This window comes from Asparagus officinalis, chromosome 2 (genome assembly GCF_001876935.1).
Source record: "Asparagus officinalis chromosome 2, Aspof.V1, whole genome shotgun sequence".
Classification (NCBI taxonomy): Eukaryota; Viridiplantae; Streptophyta; class Magnoliopsida; order Asparagales; family Asparagaceae; genus Asparagus; species Asparagus officinalis.
This window is the reverse complement of record NC_033795.1, coordinates 2129217-2148779: the sequence shown is the minus strand read 5'-3', so window position 1 is coordinate 2148779 and position 19563 is coordinate 2129217. Positions and strand designations below refer to the sequence as shown.

General features: G+C 42.4%; 3 protein-coding genes and 1 pseudogene across 3 annotated transcripts in view; 3 read left to right on the top strand and 1 right to left on the bottom strand.

The window, feature by feature from the left end:
* LOC109829599 (clathrin interactor EPSIN 1-like) overlaps window positions 1-535 on the top strand; it is a 1771-nt gene extending 1236 nt beyond the window's left edge. The window contains exons 5-6 of the mRNA XM_020396663.1: window positions 128-259; window positions 421-535. Coding sequence (XP_020252252.1) covers window positions 128-259; window positions 421-535 — 247 coding nt within the window. The remainder of the gene's footprint in view (window positions 1-127; window positions 260-420) is intronic.
* Window positions 807-1924, top strand: LOC109829598. Its single transcript, XM_020396662.1, has one exon. It carries the CDS (start codon window positions 807-809, stop codon window positions 1836-1838), a length of 1032 nt encoding a protein of 343 aa, XP_020252251.1. The 3' UTR covers window positions 1839-1924.
* Window positions 2458-8922, top strand: LOC109829595. Its single transcript, XM_020396659.1, has 7 exons — window positions 2458-3246; window positions 3857-3913; window positions 4860-6091; window positions 7212-7738; window positions 8000-8112; window positions 8519-8580; window positions 8874-8922. The coding sequence occupies exons 1-7, from the start codon at window positions 2458-2460 to the stop codon at window positions 8920-8922; spliced, it is 2829 nt and encodes a 942-aa protein (XP_020252248.1).
* On the bottom strand, window positions 13565-15504 carry LOC109829348 (annotated as a pseudogene).

Genomic DNA, 19563 nt, shown 5'->3' with positions numbered 1-19563 from the left:
GACTGAGGAGCAAAAGGTTGAGTTACAGGAAGAGGAGAACCATCCCTTCAGCAAAATTGGGCATGAAAGCAATGAATCGATGCTGCTTTTAAGCCAGAACTGAGTACCTATCGTCGTTTTGATGTAGGACTCCAGATCGAAGACTGCAAGTAGACGCCGTGTCTGCTGTTGGGCTACTTTCGTGTGTACTGAAATTATGTGATGTAGTAGTAATTGTTCTGTTGGTGAATGTGGAGTTTCGTGTGAGATTTAAAGCTTGGTGACTCCTAGAAGGGGGGTATGTATTAAAAAGGATAACTCATATGCGAGTGATAAAAATGTTTATTTTGCTTGTTAATGCTTCAGAAGACTCAAGTCATATGCGAATCATATGCAAGGAATTTTATCCTATGTGAAATTGCGTGGTACATCCATTTACAGGGAGACCTCTTCGTCGAATTCTGTGTTTGCTTATTCGAGGGACATAATGAAAGGAGAAAAACAACCCGCAGTATGTGAAATTATGTCACACATTCCATTAACAGAGAGAGTTTAATTAACTTGTGCACGTAGAAAAGAGGAAGAGAGAAAACTAAAGAGGAGAAATTCAAAATAAAGCAGAAGCTAGTAGTTAAGAGCTCGTTTTTTTTAACGAGATAATTTTTCCTTCGTTCTTGAGAGATTCTTCGTTGTTTTTGATTGTTTCTTTGTTATTCTTGAGAGATTCTTCGTTGTTTTTCCAAGGAGATTCATTGAGATCTCGTTGCTAGGGTTGTTTGCCTCAATTGCTAGGGTTGTTCAGTGAAAAAAAAAAGAAAAAGAAAAAAATGACGAATTTGAGAGTATCTTCGTTGACTGTCGAGAGGCCCAATGGATCTTTGGTGAAGAATTCAGAGGAAGCCTTGGGGATAAAAGATTTTGTAGCTCGTAGTATTTGGGGAGATTTTTCGAAGCCCATTCCTGTTGAGCCCAATTCATGGCCTGCTTTAGAAAATACTAGGGTTTCTGAGGAGGCAGGTTTGATTTCTACGGGTGGGATTGATTTGGGTAGATCTCAAGAAGCTTTAACGGCTGGAGGAGATGAAGGCGAATGGGTTAAAGTGGTGAAAAAGAATCGGAGCCCTAGATCGCCGCTTTCTCATCTCAAAAATTCTGCTCCTCGCCGATTTCTCTCGGCTAATTTTGTTCGAAGAAATCGATTGTGCTTTCGTTGTGGGGGTTCGAAGCATATGGCGAAGGATTGTAGAGATCCAATAGTGTGCTTCAGGTGTCAAGAAGTGGGTCATGAGGCGAGGAATTGTAGATCTGGAGTTCCTGGCCATGGATCTGATAACAGTGGTCGAGGGAATGGTGGTGGTAGAGGCTTTGGCTTTGAAGGTATAGGTCGTAATTTTGGAGGTAGGGTTTTTCCTGGAGGTCGTGGTAATGGGGGTCGTTTTGGGGGAAGATTTGGGAGATCTGATGCCAACCCCTGGCAATGGCAACGAGAGAAGGCGGTCACTGCTTTTTCTTCATCAGGAGCTCAAGATCGATCGTCAAGAAATCAAGATCGGCTTCTGAAGAATGTTCATTTAGACAAAGGTAAAAGACCTATTTCTTTGGTGGATAGTGAAAAAATACATGATTCTATACTTCAATTTCAAGATCAGGGACCGAGGGATTTTGGGGATCTGGAGGCTGAGTTAAAAATTTCAGGTGATCACCCTCGCTTCTCTGCTGCTGTTCTTAATTTTGAGGGAGAAGTGAACTCTGGTTTTCAAAAATTTAGAAATTATGCTATTATTTCTTTTGTGGAAGGTGGTAATATTTCTCTGGAGAGATTAGAGTTGGATTTGAGAGCTTTTTTTTCCTATGAATAAGCATTGGGATGTGAGATTGTTTACAAATGGCGAGGTTTTGGTTAAAATTCAACCTTGGAGACAGATGGATGATATGATTAAGATGGGGGTTATCTCTCTGAGATCTTGCAAAATTAAACTCCGTCGATGGAATGCTTGGGAAGGGAATGTGATTGAGAAAAGAAATTCTTGTGTATGGATCAAATTGAAAAATGTTCCACCTCATTTGTGGAATAAGGAATCTTTTGATTTGATGGTGAAGCCTTTTGCAGATCTTGTAGAACTTGATTCCTTAACAAGTGCTGGTACGGAATTTGTGGATGCTGTATTGTTGGTTAGGTGCATGGAGTATATTGATGTTCCTAAGATGCTGAAGATTTTTGTTGGCAAGAATCAATATAATGTAGAAGTGTCTATTATGTCTGTTATGGGGGAAATTAATGAAGGAGAAAGGAAAAAACAGAAAATAGACCAGGAGGAAAATGATTCTAAACAGAATTCTTATAATGATAAATGGTTTAAGGGAAGAAAAGATAGTGGAACTGGGTCTTCTTCGTTGATAGGGTCTGATAATAATTCTTGGTCTGTTAAACAGGATTTGAGAAAAACTCCATGATAATCTCCTGCTGCTAGGCTTTGGATGGATGCTAAAAACTTTTATCAGAAACAAAGTTCTGGATGGGAACCTTGGGGAGTTAATATGTTGAAAGATAATAGTGTGGAACAATTTCTAGAAAAGTTGTTGATGGATGGGATAGAAGAAAATGTTGTAAACATGGAAAGATCAGAAGAAGATTTTAGCAAAAATGAGGATTTGGTTGTTAATATTCCTTTGTTTTCTGAAGTTAGAGAAGAATCAGCTGTGGAGGAGGAAGCTAACATTAGTGAAAAATGTGATGAGGATTTTAGTAAAAATGAGGAATTAGTTGTTCATATTCCTATGTTTTCTGAGGTTAGAGAAGAACCAATTGTGGAGGAGGATTCTAACATAAGTGATGAATCCAAAGGCAAAGCTATCATAATTAATGAAGATTTTACTTCTGACAAGGGGTTATCATTTCCAAATAACACTGAGGAAGAAATGGTTAAAGAAGATGACATTCTTATGATTCAACCTTTGAAGTCTCTGCCACCTGAAGACCCAATTTGTAATAAGAAGGTTTCTTTTGTTAGAAGATGTGCCAGATTTGCTGCTCTTGAGCCAATGTCTGCTTTGGATAGAGCTACTTCCAGAATGGAACAGATTGACAACAACCTTACTCCTGGAATTGGCACTGGAGGGTCAGGTGAATCTTCTTCTTCTTCTTCAATGGGTTCTTCTTTTGTTCCAATTCTGTTTGAAAATTGTTCTAACCATCAATTACAGAAATATGCATCTAAATGTGCTATTTTTCTTGAGCCTCAGGAGAATTTTGATCCTATTAAAAAAGTGAGGCAGATGGAACAAGAGAGAGCTACTTTTTCTTGAGCCTCAGGAGAATTTTGATCCTATTAAAAAAGTGAGGCAGATGGAACAAGAGAGAGCTACTTTTGAGTAGACTCTAGAATTTTGATCCTATTAAAAAAGTGAGGCAGATGGAACAAGAGAGAGCTACTTTTGAGTAGACTCTGCTCTTCCTTTTCTGAGGTGTTTGTTTTGGTAACATGTTGATTACATGGAATGTCAGAGGTTTAGGGTTGGATACAAAAAGATTTGGTGTTAGAGATTTCTGTCAGTTAAACAAATTTGATATTATTTGTTTACAAGAAACTAAGCTGAGTTCTGTTACTGAAAATATTTTAAAGAGTCTGGGGGGTAATTTGTTTGATTGGTCTTATATACCCTCTGAAGGCTCTTCTGGTGGAATTATGATTGGATGGAATAGCTCTAGTTGGAAGAAGCTACAAGAGAAAACTGATAAATATGTTTTGACTGTGGTTTTACAAAGTAAAAAAGAATGGTTTTAAATGGACTCTTTCTTCAGTATATGGTCCACACTGTAATAGAGAGAGGCTGGTGTTTTGGCAAGAGCTGAAAGATATTAAAAATATTTTTTCAGGCCCTTGGATTGTGGTTGGAGATTTTAATGTTACTTCCAATTCTTTTGAAAGAAAAGGTAAATGTAATCATAGAAGAGAAATGGAGGAGTTTAATGATGTTATTAATGAGTTGGAATTGATTGACAGCCCTTTACATGGGAGAAAATTTACTTGGTCAAATAAGAGAAGGCTCCTTCTATGGCTAGGTTGGATAGAGTTTTTTTCAACTCTGATTGGGAAGATATTTTTCCTTTTTCTAAACAACAAGGGCTTAGCAGTCAATTATCTGATCATGCTCCTATTAGTTTTGACTTTGGGGATACTGAATGTTATGTTAAAAAATTCAGATTTGAAAAAATTTGGTTGAGATCTGATGAGTTCCTAAATAATGTGCCTGTCTAGTGGAGATGTGCTCCTTCAAGTGGTTCTGCAGCTAAGAATATAGTTGGTAAACTCAGGTTTATGAGGAAATGTATAAAACAATGGGTGCATTTAAATTTTCATAGTGTGGGACAACAAAAGAAAGATTTATTAGATAATCTTTTAACTTGGGAAGTTATGGAGGAGAATAGAGATTTGTCTGATGATGAGTTGATTAAAAAAAATGATACTGTTTTACAGTTGAATGAAATTTTATTATAAGAAGAACAAATGTGGAAACAGAGATCTAAAGCTCATTGGTTAAAAGAGGGGGATCATAATACTAAGTACTTTCATAAAATTGCCAATGGGAGAAAGAGAAGTAATTTGATCTCTTCTATTACTTATAATAATGTTGAAATTAGTTCTGAAGATGGCATAGCTCAGGTTTTTTTAAACCATTACAATCAAATATTTGGAAATAAGGTCACTAACAGGTGTATCCTTGATTGGAATAGATTGTTCCCTGAATTTGATTGGGGGCCCAATGACATTGAACAACCTTTTTCAGTTGAAGAAGTTCACAAAGCTATTTTTGATATGAATGGGGATAAATCCCCTGGTCCTGATGGTTTTTCTGCTCTATTCTTTCAAGTGTTTTAGGACACAGTGAAAGATGATATTATGAAATTGTTTGAGGAATTTTATGAAGGTACTCTAGAAATCAATAGACTGAATTATGCTCATATTGTCCTTATTCCTAAAAAGGAGGATTCTTCTGTAATTAATGATTACAGACCCGTCAGTCTTCTTAATGTGATATATAAAGTGATTACTAAAGTCCTCACTAACAGGTTGAATACTAAGCTTGATTTGCTTATTGATCCTTTACAATCTGGCTTTATTAAAAATAGATACTTGCTTGATGGGGTAGCTGCAGCTCAAGAGATTATCAATGATTGTTTTCAAAATAAGAAAAGAGGGGGGATTTTATTAAAACTAGACTTTGTGAAAGCTTATGATATGCTGGATTGGGATTTTATTTTTGATGTTTTGAAGGCTAAAAAATTTGGGGATAAATGGATTCACTGGATGAGAATATGTTTACATGGGGGAATGTCTGTCATTGATGTTAATGGCAAAGTAGGGAAGTGGATCATGTCTAAGAGAGGGGTGCGTCAAGGAGATCCTTTGTCTCCTCTTTTGTTTGTTTTGGCAGCTGATTCTTTTACCAAAATGTTAAATTTAGCAGTTGAATCCCATTTTATTGAAGGTTTAGGACCCAATAATATGAGAGATAAAGTTCATTGTCTACAATATGCAGATGATACACTGATTTTCTGCAAAAATAATAGAGAACAGTTGACAGTTTTGAAATTGATTCTCTACTGTTTTGAATTAGCATCTGGTTTGCAGATTAGTTTTAACAAGAGTGTTCTTATTGCTCTTGAGAATGATGAATCATTACAACAGGGTTTGGCTACTATGATGAATTGTAAAAGTGGTAGCTTCCCTATTACTTATATTGGGATGCCTTTAAGACCTGGGAAGTTAAAAAAAGATGACCGGTCTCCTCTGATTAGTAAAATTGAGAAAAGGTTAGCCTTATGGAAAGGAAATTCCCTATCAAGAGGAGGTAGATTAGTATTAGTTAATGATGTTCTCTCCTCTATACCAACTTTCTGGCTTTCTTATTTTTTATTTCCTGTATGGGTTATTGAAAAAATTGATAAGATGAGAAGAAGATTTCTATGGAGTGGCTCTTTGGAACATAAAGGTTGTTCAAATTTGGTTAAATGGGATGAAGTTTGCAAACCGAAAAAGTGTGGTGGATTGGGAGTTAAAAATTTGAAGGTTATGAACAAAGCTCTTTTAGGGAAATGGCTATGGAAATGGTTTGATGTTAAACCTAGTCTTTGGAAACAAGTCAGTTTTCATAATTATTTTGAAAAAAAACCTTGGTCTGAATTTTTATATTCGGACAGATTGCAACTTTCATATTTCTGGAAAAGTATTTTGGCTAATGCTGACAGCTTCTTATGCAGTACTCGAGTGGAGATTGGCAATGGAAATTATTGTAGGCGTTAAAAAATGCTGAAAGATATACAAATACAGCTCAGAAGGAGATCATCCAAAATGTCAAAAAAGAACACAAGTATAGACTATCTCGCACGCGAGACAGTCTTTACTGTCTCGCACGCGAGACAGATTTGACTGTCTCGCCGTGCGAGACAGTCTTTACTGTCTCGCGGGCGAGACAGACTTTTACTGTCTCGCCGTGCGAGACAGACTTTACTGTCTCGCAGTGCGAGATAGAATTTACTGTCTCGCACGTGAGACAGCTCTCAGATGGTCAGAACCACCCTTGAACAAATCACACCGTCCATTAACTGCTAAAGAAATGGGGAGCGGTCGTGGGGCGAGAACACGTGATAACTCGCCAAATAACGAGATTAAAACGTGGAAGGCAGTTAAAAACGAAAATGCCTGACGGTTTACTGTTTCCGAGACAGCAAACACTGTCTCGGCCAGCGAGACAGCAAACACTGTCTCGCCCGCCGAGACAGCAAATGCTGTCTCGCGAGCACTGTTCATCCAGAGGGTTATAAATACCCCCGAAGGCCATTTTCACAAGGGCGGCCAGCAGAGATCCAAGGCTGATCATTGTTTTAAGCACTTCAGAGCAATTCAGAGCAGAGAGAGGGCAGAGTACTCGAGCTTCAGCAACTCCTTGATATTCAGGCTTTGACTTGATTTCAAGAAGAACGACTATCTTACCTTGATAAGATATCGTTTCAAATTCTCACTTCGATAAACGAAGTCAGAATCAGTCAACCCCCTCTTTACGATCTGTGATTCGGCGGTCCACGAACCAAAGCGTTCCCGACACAGGCAAAGTCCCACGAAAACAAAGATCGATAGACGATTTTTGTGTTTGTTTCTCAAAAGTTGTAATTTTCGCTTTGTTGTGTAGAAAAAGTCTTATAAAAAGATTATTCTTTCGTTCTTATGCAGTACTCGAGTGGAGATTGGCAATGGAAATTATGCTTTATTTTGGTTGGATAAATGGTTAGGTTCATTTACTCTTGCCTCATTATTTCCTTCTTTATTCTCTTTCACTACATCTCCTTATGCTTGTGTGAGTAGTTTGAGGAAGTTTGAAAATGATTCGTGGAGATGGGAGATTCATTTTAAAAGGCAGTTGACAGGTTCTTTGGTGTTACAATATCTTAGTATGATGAATCTTATTAACTCAAAGAACTTTGTGTATCATGATGATAAAAGAGAATGGATATGGGAGACAAAAAAGATGTTTACAGTTAAATCCTATTATATTTTTCTTAATGATGGAGGAGTGAGATATGATTGTATGAATTTATGGGGCCTCCCTGTTCCTTTAAAGGTTAAGGTCTTAGTTTGGTTGGCTTTAAGGGAGAGTTTAAACACTAAAGATATGCTGAATAGAAAGGGTATTCAAGTAGAGAAAACATGTTGTTTATGTTCAGCAAAAGATGAAGATCATGCACATTTATTTCTTAACTGTGAGTTTGTATACTCAATTTGGAGATCTATTCAATTCAAGTTAAACACTGATAATGAATTTAGAATGAATTCTTTGAAAGAAGTTTGGCTTTGCTGGAGTGGTGGTATTGATGGTGAATCTAATTTGAAGAAGTTAGTGTGGATTTGCTCCCTGATCTGGTCTGTGTGGCAGGAACGCAATGATAGATTGTTCTCTAATAAACAGAAAGGATCTCTTCTCCTTCTAAATAAAATAGTGACTTATTCAACCTTTTGGTTAGGTTCTAAAGGGATCTCTGCTCGAGCTGCTCGGTTACAAGAAAGGAGGAGAAAAAAAACTACTGGGAGACTTATCAGTGATGACGCAGGTACTGGCGGGATGGCTGAGTTCCAGGTGATCCAGTTGGAATAGATGGTTTTGTGTGGTTTGGAAGATGGAAAAGATAAGTCTATGTTTTTTGCTGTTGTGTATATCATGGGGTTATATTCAACATTCTAGTTTGCTTTGTTGGTTTTTCTTTTGTTCTCTTTTGAGAGATTATGCCTGATACTTAGGCTATGGGAGTGTGGTTTGGCTTTGTAAGTTTTTGGTATAAACAGTAAGTGCATGCTCTATGGTTGGGAGTATGTTCTTCTTTTGTAACAACCAAATCTTAATTTAGCTGGCTGGAATACCTTTGTGGTATTCCATCCTTTTTCTCAAAAAAAAAACTTGTGCACGTAGAAGATAAATTATAAATTCTCTCTCTTTATGTATAAATTGTCAGAATGATCTTATTTCAAGTGTTTTAAATCTTTAGCAACAAACTGAAGGAAGTATAATACAGAAAGATATCACGAATGTGGATCAGTTAGATGACAGGTGAAGCACATAGCTTATGAATTAGGTACTGCAAAAAATAATATTCAACCAGCAACAGGTTCAAGACTGGTCTGAGGAGTGCATGATGCGTGCACCATATAAATGTTTAATGAGGTGGAAAGAGTAGTTAAAACCTATATACAAGCTTAATTGCAGAAGCACACCCTTGTATAAATGGAGTTCACCCACTCACTGATGCCGAAAGTTTTTTTATTAGCACTTAGACGTTCTGATGTCTGAATTAAGTCATCCCTCTGTTATTTGTACGTGTAACTAACTTCAATGTGTTGCAGAGAGATCACAAATGTTTATGAAGGTGGAAAGGATGGTTTTAGGCTCTAGCTGACAAGGTATCTCCAAACTTGAGTTAAAAATTAGCAACAGATACAAAATTTTAAAACAAATACTTACAACTGAACGTTGATAGATCCTTTGAATGTGTGTAATTTGTACTCACACTTGAATGCAAGTACCCGTACAGAGAAATTAAATAATATCTGACAAATTTTCAAGTATCCATGTGTTCCCGTTGACAAACAAAACTATGGCATCATTAAGATGAAACTACGCATACCTGTTTTATAAATCATCAAGGTGCTCATTCCTAGTTCTGTCAACTTCCTGAATCACAGGCAAAATGATTCATTCATACGGTCGCAAAATGCAACCAAACTCAATAAAAAGACATAAAAAAAATCTGGCCAAATTTTAATTGATGAGAACTTGACTCCGCGAGAAATTGAGAGAAAAACTGAAATTCTTGATTGGATCTTCTCATGCTATTATTCATGAATACACATCGAACACTGAGATTACGCATTGAATTTCTAGCACGCGGATTAAATATTTACTAATGCGAATATTTAAATGGAAGAAAATAAAATATAGAGCGTTTTTCTTCCTCTAGATTTATCCCTTTATATACTGTCCTTCATCATGTCAGTCTTCAGCCTTCATTGTCCCAACCTAGAGAACAGAAGTTGCCGATTGTGGAATTTTTGAGCAGCGGAGGATGTGCTTGGTCTTTGTTGCTAGAATTGGGCTTAAACTAGGAGGACCCATCTTGGTGACAAGTTCTCTTGCACTTGACTATTGTTGTGGGCCAATAATATCAAAAAAGACTGGCCCATAAGAATCGATGAATACGTCAGAGTGATGGAGCCCAACAAAACACAACAAAATAAAGATGACTTCAAGGAAACTACGGAGAATGACTGGTGAATGAGGAACCTCATAACTGGAATAACAAGCAAACGAGCGAAAATGGTAAAAAAAAATGTTACAGAGCTTTCCTATAAAAAAAAAAAAAAAACATAAATGCGATAAGGAGACCGATGTATAAAACGCAAAGCATAGTTATGAACCTATTGATTACATTAACATACAGTATTTGATTGCACAGATAGTGATATCATTGACAGTGTGTATTGATTAAGGGAACCTTGAGGTAAATAAAGTTTAGGAAACAGCAGTGCAGAATGAGCATCATGAACAGCAATACATACGTTGGGGGCCCAGCTCAACAGCTAAGCGTTGGACCCGGATCTAATAATTTGATAATTTCCCAATTGGGGCCAGCACGAGGACAGGCCCAAATAAAGCCGCCCACTGGGCACAAAACGATACTTGGGGCCCATCCAGTCACAAACCCACTTGTGATACTTGATAAAGGTCGGCAGAATTTCCAGTGTGGCCGAAACGAGCGTTGGGTGATTAAAAGACGATCGAAACGTTGGAAAATGGATGAATTGTGGGGCCCGCACCAACTTTTCCAACGTTTACCGTGTTTGGTTGACAAGTTAAACGGGTGACGTGACATCCAAAAAGCTTACATGGCACTCTAACCCCCTAATTATCGAAAACCTCTTTTTAACCTTAAGATTTTATCAGAAAACATCCTTTTTAGATGAGATTTTCTGATAAAATCTCAAATTTAAAGCGGGTTTTTTTTAATAATCCCTAGATTTAAATGGGGTTTCTTGATTGTTTGAAAGTTATGGGGGGTCATGGGATAATCGTTAAAAGTCAGGGGGGTTCTTCTGACATTTATAAACTCTACGCCAACGCATGCATCCCCATCAAAATGCCAACCAGGCAAGCACCGATGATGCATCCCCCCAGAGACATCCTCGTCGAATGCCAACGCTGCATCAAACTGTTTGCATTTACAAACTACTATAGACTCATTAATCACCAACATGTATAAGCCTAAAAGTAACCTTTTATATATATATATATATATATATATATATCATGAGATTAATGGGTATTCTTATCATAGGAAAAGATTTCCCTCCTTGTCGCCTATGTGGCACAATCCTCACGATTCTCATAAAGTAATCACAAATCCCCATCAACTTACACTCTCTTCTACTTTATGAGGATGGTGGAGATTGTGTCACATAGTCGTCATGGAGGAAATCCACTCATATGACAAGAATACTCATTAATCTCATATTTCAGTTGGATCAAAATGTTGGATATTTTAGCTTGGTATATATAATTTTTAATAATATTGTAAAAATATTATAAAGTCTAAATCCAAAAAGATGCTTTATGATAGAATAAACCAAGAGAGAATAATCACCTTGCCAAATCCACTCGTACACACGACTAAATACAGCGCGGGCGCGGCCCCGCCAACAAGCACAACCGAGACGCTCGCGACGACCCCTGACGCTCACCGAAAGAAGCCTATCGGCCGACTGACACCCTCCATTTTTTAAATCGGGCCCTCGCCCTCACCAGCTGCCAGTCTCAGCAGCCGTCACTAACCCCACTCCCGCTTCGATCTCACTCCGATAGCAAATGAACCCAACTTTTTTGCTTTATTGAGTTTATTAGGGGAAGAAAAGATCTGAATTTCCCAAAATAATCGCTGCTCTTGCAGCTCGAATTAAATTTCTCTATCACAAAAATCAAATCTCGGGAAATTTCAAAAGAAAAAAAAAACAATAAGCAAATTCAATAAAGATCCCCTAAACTTCACGGTCTCATGCAATTAACGTATCATACGCCAAGAATAACATATACAATCAATCGCCGCCCTCGATCGCCGGCGTACCCCAGACCGACCTACACCTCGCCGCCCCTGCTTTCGCCCGACGGTCGAAGACACCCTAGGGGCCGCGACTCTCCCCGAGCTCGGGCGCGTTCCTCCACCTTCATGCGCGGCGCAGCCACACCGCCGCCTCCCGCCCAAATATCTCTCCGGGAGCAGAACCAAAACGCGAAATACCGCCACCGGTTCTCATCGAACACGTCTGCGTGATCGAAGCCTGGACGATCCGTATCCGATGCGCACATATCCGTCTTACCCTCGTGAATTTTCAACTCGTAACTCCCCGCCTCCCTCGTCTCTGTCGCCAGGCGGCTGCCGGTTCACGATTCGACTCAGCGACCCGAGAGTCTACGAGTGCACACGTGACTGACACGGCGGATCCGCCCGCCGGCACGAGACTGCAGCTCGCTCTCCGCGGCAGGCTCGCGAAGCCCTCGTCCGTCGGCACGAAATACGGATCCTCCCGCGCCTTTCTCCCCTCGACACCCTCGTACACCCCGTAGACCTCAGCATCGACGCGGCCTCGTTACTCTCTTTGCCGTCGACCAGAACCCTAGTTATGTTCAGCCGAGCGGCGGCGCCTAGATGCCGACGTCGCCATGGTGATACCGTACGGTCCAGCAGGTCTTCAACGCGGCGAAGCATGCTAAAAATTGTACGCCAGCGTAATTCACCAGCGAGAACAAAGAAACTAAAAATACCACAAAACAAAAAGAAGAAGAAACAGACCCCCCCCCCCCCCCCCCCCCCCCCCCCCAGCAGTGCGAGAACGCGCCGACGTATCTCAGTGCGTTATCCGCCCGAGCTCCTCTTGAGTTCACTCGCATAAATCCACATATTCCGAACTCGCCGTGGTCCGTCCCCTCGCTTGCTGCTCTGTCGTGGTTTATTTATAGAAGCGTGACGAGCTTACCGCCGGTTACCGGGATCTCGGCCGAGCATCCGCACGAAGACGGTACATCGAGGAGCGACGTGGTAAGCGGATGACCTGTCGCGACGTCGGGGACCGAGCGGCGAGATCGTAGATTGAGGAGGAAAATTCGGGACGCGAGAGATGAGACGATCGGCTGAGAAGATCGCCGGCCGACCGCGGAGGACGACAAGAGGCGCTTGAAATCTGACAAATCGGGAACGGAGCAGAATGGCCTCGATGTTAACGCGGCGGCCAGGCAGCGATAAATCAGAAGACTGAGGTAGAATGGGGATTACGGAGCATGTCCATCTGCGCCTCTCTCCGCGACAGGAGAGGAGGAAAGATGGCGGAGATAATGAGGGGATTATTTTATAATTTGTTTTTCCGAATCGGGTCACCGGAGGGTGAGGTTACCGGGGGCCCTCCGCGTCCGTTGGGTGACTGAGTTTGGACGGGGGGTTGGCGGTGAGCGGATTCGAGGGGGGGTGTTTGAGTTCAATGAGTGAACAGAGGAGCTTTTGAGTGCTCGTGAGGAGATGAGAGAGTACGCGGGGGGCGTGCTGGGACATCCAATGAGGAGAGGACACGTGTTTGTCGAGCTGTAACGGATGTTGACATGCTGGCTACCAACCGTAATTGGTATCAGTTACACGCATGTAACTGGAGTTCTAGTAAGCTATATATATATATTATTTTTTTGTTCGATCGAGTTTTGAGGTTCCCTGTAATAATTGTAAAAATCCGCTGTGAATTTGGATAAATTAGTTGAGCATAATTATTCCTTTCATTGAACTGCAAAAAGCTCTTGTGGGCCCGCCAATGAGCTCACAGTTCGATCACTGCATGATTACAACCAAAACAACATGCAATTACCAGCTAATAAACCACTATTTGATTTGTACACTGTCCCATATTGTGAGTGCAGGACTGTTTTTGTGAGATATTTTGTTGGTCATGTTATCATTACAACGTACTAGAATCATTTGATTCCTTAATAAGAAGAATGAAGATTAATAACCCCTCAGATTCTGATTACTGTCAGATCCTTGTCAAAATCAAAATTTACAATAATTTATTACTACCTTAAATCCAAACCCCTGCAAAAATCACCAAAAATCCTTGCAAGAACACTCCCCATCCTTGAACCGATGAAACCGACTCCTATCCCTCACCAAAATCTCCCTCCCATAAACCCTCGATATAACCTTCGTCGCAGAATGACAATCCCCACAAACACGCAAGTTCTTCACGATCCTGACCTGCGTCCCTGGCGGCGTTCTCAGCAACGCAAACGCAATCGCCAGCTTCTCGCTGTGCCAATGCAGCGCGTCCTCCTTGTCCTCCTCATCGATATCCAACAACATCTCAGACGTAGAAGCCGCGTATCCAGCACGCTTCAACTCTTTGCCGATCTCCATCACCATTTCATAAATCTCGTTGTGGTTCGGATGTGACTCGTCCCCTGCGACGAACTCAAACATCTCTCCATCAAGTTCGAGCAAGCTGCATCCGGGGACCTTGTGTATTCCTTTCTTGCTCATCGCCTTTCGAATCTCCATCTTTTTCTCCCATCGGTTCGTTAGCGCGTAGACGTTTGATAGCAGTACATAGTTTGAACTGTGCGTTGGTTCTTTCTCGAGTAATTGTTTGGTTATCCTCTCGCCGAGCTCAAGCTTTCGGTGGATCTTGCAGGCTCCTATGAGAGTTCTCCATATTACAGGGTTCGCCTCTATCGGCATTGTTCGTACAAAATCCATTGCGTCTTCGACCAACCCTGCTCGAGCTAACAAGTCGACCATACAACCGTAATGCTCGATTTTAGGCACGATGTGGAATTCTTTCCTCATCGAATCGAAATATGCACGGCCCTCGTGGACCAAACCTGCATGACTGCACGCGGTCAGCACGCCGATGAAGGCAACATCGTCCGGAGCAACGCCTGCAGCCTTCATTGCCTCAAACACCGATACCGCCTCCCTCCCTCGCCCGTGGGCCGCAAGGCCGTCGATCACCGAAGTCCACGACACGATGCTCTTCTCGGGCATCCGTTCGAAGAACGCCACCGCACCGTCGACGTCGCCGCACTTGGCAAGCGCATCGAGCAGCGCGTTACAAACCGGAACACTCTTCGCCACCCTCCCCCGTTCAATGAACGACCCGACCCATCTCGTCAGGTCAAGAGCGCCCAGATCCGCACACGCCGACAAAACAGCCAGGACGGTGACCTGATCAGGCTGGACGCCCATCCTCTGCATCTCTCGAAACAGGCTCACCGCCTNGTCAGACCGCCCAGTGCGGACGCACCCGCTGATCATCGCGCTCCACGTAACCGGATTCAACTTCGACACTCTATCAAACAGCTTACGTGCATCCTCAAGTCCTCCCGGACAGCACGCATATACGTGGATCAGCGTGTTCTGGACGTACGAGTCCTCGTACAAAATTCTATATTTCAACGCAAAGGCGTGGACCTGGGAGCCGACGGGAAGGGGGTCGGGGAGTGCGGAGCAGGACTTGAGGAGGAAGGGGAAGGTGAACTGGTTGGGGGGGACGCGGAGGCGGAGCATGAGGGAGAAGGAGGAGAAGGAGAGGGCATGGTTTCGAGAGGCGGAGAGGGAGCGGATGAGGGTGTTGAAGAGGAAGGAGTCGTAGAGGTGGGGGAGAGAGGGGGGGAGAAGACGAGGGAGACGCGAGGGGGAGGGAGCGAGGAGGAGGAGGGGAGACGAAGCGGGTCAGACGGGGACGGAGGAGTGGAGGCGGATTTTACGAGGAAGGAGAGGTTTTGGTGAGGCGGGAGAGGGTGGTTGAGGAGTTTAGGAGATGGAGGCAGGTTTTTTCTGATGAGGATTTTGAAAGGGATTTGGAGGGAAATGACATCGCTTGAATGACGCCTGTGATTTTGTTTATCAAAGAGGAGGCTGTTAATTATATAGGACATGTTTGGGAATTTTTTTTTAAGGGAAAATTGCTTGGAGGAGCTTCAAAAAACTTAAAGCTACGCATCCTCCTCCCCAGCCAAAAAATCAATGCTCTCCGGCTCTTATACCACAACATGAGTGCAACTTAACCCCAAACATTGTATAAACTCACTACCCAATAAAGCTATTCCGAAATTAACATTCTCATTTAAAAACCGAAAAAATGCTCCAAAAATCCCCCTTCTGAACGTGATTCTCGAAACCCTCCTCTGCAACCAGTTTTAGAAACTCTCTTCCTCTCAAGATCTCCCTCCTCCATCGTCGCCGATGAGAACCCCTACAGCTTCATTTTGAATCGTCTTCGTCGACGCTCCAATCATGGTATTCGCTCGTTTGCTCATCGTCCGCTCATCCGCAAGCTCGTCGTCCGCTGACAAGGACTCCGCGACCGTAAGCTTGTTGTCTGCTGGCTCCGATAAGTCCATCTTTTTCACCAAACCCTTCAGGTTTTCAAGATCGAATATAATTAAACAATGTAGAATCATCTATTCAATCATTAACGATTAATAATTTTCCTTTAAATTTTGGTGTTTGATGTAAGATGTGCCCTACTATTTTAGCGAGCACCCCAAGACATCAATAAAGTGTCAAGTCATCAACCAACTATATTATATAAAAAGGGTAGCGCTACCTATTTTAGTCTAGTGGTCCCATTATACATAAAATACTTAGCATCCTCATGCGAGATATAACTAGATAATAAATTTTAGCAAACCTGATCCTTTGTGGCATTAGATTAGCTAAAAAGTTATTATCCAAGTTATACCTCTATGATGGAAGACCTTTAGATTCTTTTTTTTAAATAATAATCTATCTACACTTCTATACAACTATTACTATTTATCATAATTGAGAGAACACAAAAAAGTTATGAATTAAAATAAACAATCGATTTTTAACAAATTCTAAAACGGTTTGTGTTATGGTAATTTACCATCTAAAGATGAAGATACCGAAAGATTGTCTGCATATGCTAAAAAAGGTCATGGTCCAAACCAGCTTAAAGGCTCAAAAGCCCAGCCAAGGGCAAGTCTATCGGCCAGTCGAGCGGACGAGTCATTTTTGACCAAGGGTCATCATTACCGACTCGAAGTGCGAGACCAGTCGGTCCCTCGTAATCAAGACGACTCCTCCAGCAGGCATCTCGACTATACACTCGACCCGAATCTCACTCGGTTATCGAGTCGGGATATCATAAAGACAACTTACGAACCGACTCGCCTCTACTAGGGGATAAGATCCAGCTAAGCTCACCTCAGATGTCAATCAACACAACAGCACTGATCAGTCCCATCAAGATCTTCGCTCTGACAAATCCCCTGTACACCGCCGCTTATTCTACTCACAAGTCATTTCTCTGGGATCGCCATAATGCTCTTCTAGGCTCAAATGACTTCCCCTCCAATCACCAACTGTCATCTGGAGAGGGAAGGACGACCGAGCAGCGGGCCTATCCTCTGTCCTGCCTCATTTGTCAAATCGAGGATACTGAGAGGAAATCTCTCTCCTGTATTTGAATGACTTCCCTTCCAATCGCCAACCGACACCTGGAAGGAGAAGGATGACTTAGCAGTCTATATGCCCGTCCTACAACCGCCCTCCTGTGCAAAAGAAAAGCCTAAATCTTAGAGGCAATGGACTATAAAAAGGAGGTAAGGAGGGTAAGGGCAGAGGAGGCTGATCTCTGCTTCTTACACCTGAACTTTACTCCCCTTTCGATTTTTTTTTACATAAAGAGAAATTTTAATAACTCTTAGAGAGGAACCCCCTGCAAGGACCACAATGGCCCAGGGATCTCTCAAAAAACCCTCCTCAAGTTCACCGACTGACTTTATCGTTGGAGGTACCACAGGGGAAATTAGTCATGTACTCGTGTAATTCTTACATGTGCAGGCTATCAGTCCACCCCGCGTGCTCAGAATCGGGCGTAGAGTCGGAGGAGGAGTCGGCCCCATCTCTTATCTTCCCAACCTTCGTCATCAACGGAAGACCCTCTTCGACCGTGTGTTCACGGACATCAACAGTTTGGTGCCCACCGTGGGGCCCACTTTCTTCTCTGAGAAGACATGCCCAACTCTGAGCAGGGACCTGATCTTGTCTATTCTTGAAAGATGCCGCTGGAATTGCACCATTCAAACTAAACAAAGTCTGGAATCGTATCATTCAAGCTAAGAAGGATTAGCCTGTGGCTATGAAGAGCCAACATAGACGTAGCCCTCAAGGGCTCCAATAGCTTTCTGGGGAGTATTTGCTAGGTAGAACCCAGAAATCCCTCCTGGAAAAGACACATCACTATGGTGTTTGTCTGGCTTGAAGATGATGCACAGGCTTCTTCGCAGCCACAGATGAAAACCCCACTGCTTGGAAAGCCAAGAAGCCTGGGGTTAGATCGCAAACAGAACCCCAAGGGTTATGATCAGATCCAGTATCGCTCAAGCTCCTTGTCGGCAATGGCTCACCCGAGCAAGGAGCAGTGATTAAGTCTGTGACCGGCTCCTCGGACCATCACCGCCTTCAAAGGAGAGTCTTTCCTCATCAATGTGAGATTGCAGGCAAAACTCAAGGGCTCGCCATCTGGTCTTCCCAGAAAGATTAACAGCCCCGGCACCCGAGCATATGCTCAGAACCGCCGAGTCGAAGTAAGACCTGGTGGTCGAAGCATGTGACTTGCACTCCCTCTACAAGAAGGCTCCTCCATTTATAGGATGGTCCGACCGTCGCTATCCCTGGAAACCCCAAGGGGAAGTCATGATCCCATCAAATTCCAGGGAACAAAGCTTTGGTGCATAGGGTTCTCACCAACGGAAGCCCCTATCACAAAAGTTGTATGGGCTTCTTCCGTCGAGCAACATCTTCCAAAAGCTCAAACAACGGAACATCGGGCTTAACAGAGTAACTGACGGTGGACAAGCAAGATCTGTTAAAAATCACCATGTTCACCGTCGACCAGTAAGGACCTCAGCAAAAACTCAAAGGTTCAGAAAGGTCCTTGGCTAATGAGATGGAAAATATGCCAACAACTCAGCAACGTCCAAAGCTAAATAGCTCACCCTCTACAGGAAGAACAACCCCACCCTGATTCCGGGCGTTCTTCAGTTTGGCAACAAAGACAGCCGATGAAGCAAACAACTCATTCTTACCAAGGCCGAAATGTTCACAGGCGAAAAAGAAACAGCTAAGGAAGCTCCGCCTTGGTGACCTTGCCCCCAGCCAAAAAGCCATCTTTAAAATTCACCTGGGCAAGAAACATGAATCCGACACTGCCCGATGGAATAAATGTGAATGAGTTGTACTCTATCATGTATAAATTTCAAAACAATCAATGAAAATGTCAAATGAAAAGAAAGACATCAAAAGACCTGGTCGTCTTGGCAAATGACTTCTCAGTCGGAATAAAGACATTGGTACCTAATCTGGATAAAACCAAGGCACAACGACTCCTCAGTCGGTCACAAGACCCTGGCGCTGCCTCAGGACAGGCCCAAGGTACCACGACTCCTCAGTCGGTCACAAAACCCTAGCGCCGCCTCAAGACAGGCCCAAGGCACAACAACTTCTCAGTCGGAATAAAGATCTTGGTATCTAATCTGGATAAAACTAAGGCACAACGACTCCTTAGTCGGTCACAAGACCCTGGCGCCGCCTCACGACAGGCCCAAGGTGCCATGACTCCTCAGTCGGTCACAAGGCCCAGGCATCGCCTCAGGACAGGCCCAAGACGTAACGACTTCTCTGTCAGAATAAAGACCTTGGTACCTAATCTGGATAAAACCAAGACATAACGACTCCTCGGTCAATCACAAGACCTTGGTACGTTCTCAGGGTAAAACCAAGGTACAACGACTCCTCAGTCGGAACAAAGTCCTTGGTGTTAGACCCTAGAGGGGGATGATTAGGGTCTTATGCTAGTCTAATCCGATTATATGCCAATTAAAATTAATTAACAAGTTATCCTAGCAAGTATGAAATACAACAAGTTATATGAGCTAGGATAAGTAATATGAACAACAAGATATATCCTAACAAAGAGA

Excerpts from the sequence above, each read along its gene's own strand:
- LOC109829598 (XM_020396662.1), top strand. The coding sequence starts at position 807 with ATGACGAATTTGAGAGTATCTTCGTTGACTGTCGAGAGGCCCAATGGA.
- LOC109829595 (XM_020396659.1), top strand. The coding sequence starts at position 2,458 with ATGGATGCTAAAAACTTTTATCAGAAACAAAGTTCTGGATGGGAACCT. Across the intron at positions 3,247-3,856 it reads ATTTTGATCCTATTAAAAAA|GCCCTTGGATTGTGGTTGGA; the intron begins GTGAGGCAGATG and ends ATATTTTTTCAG. Across the intron at positions 8,113-8,518 it reads GCGGGATGGCTGAGTTCCAG|CAACAAACTGAAGGAAGTAT; the intron begins GTGATCCAGTTG and ends TTAAATCTTTAG.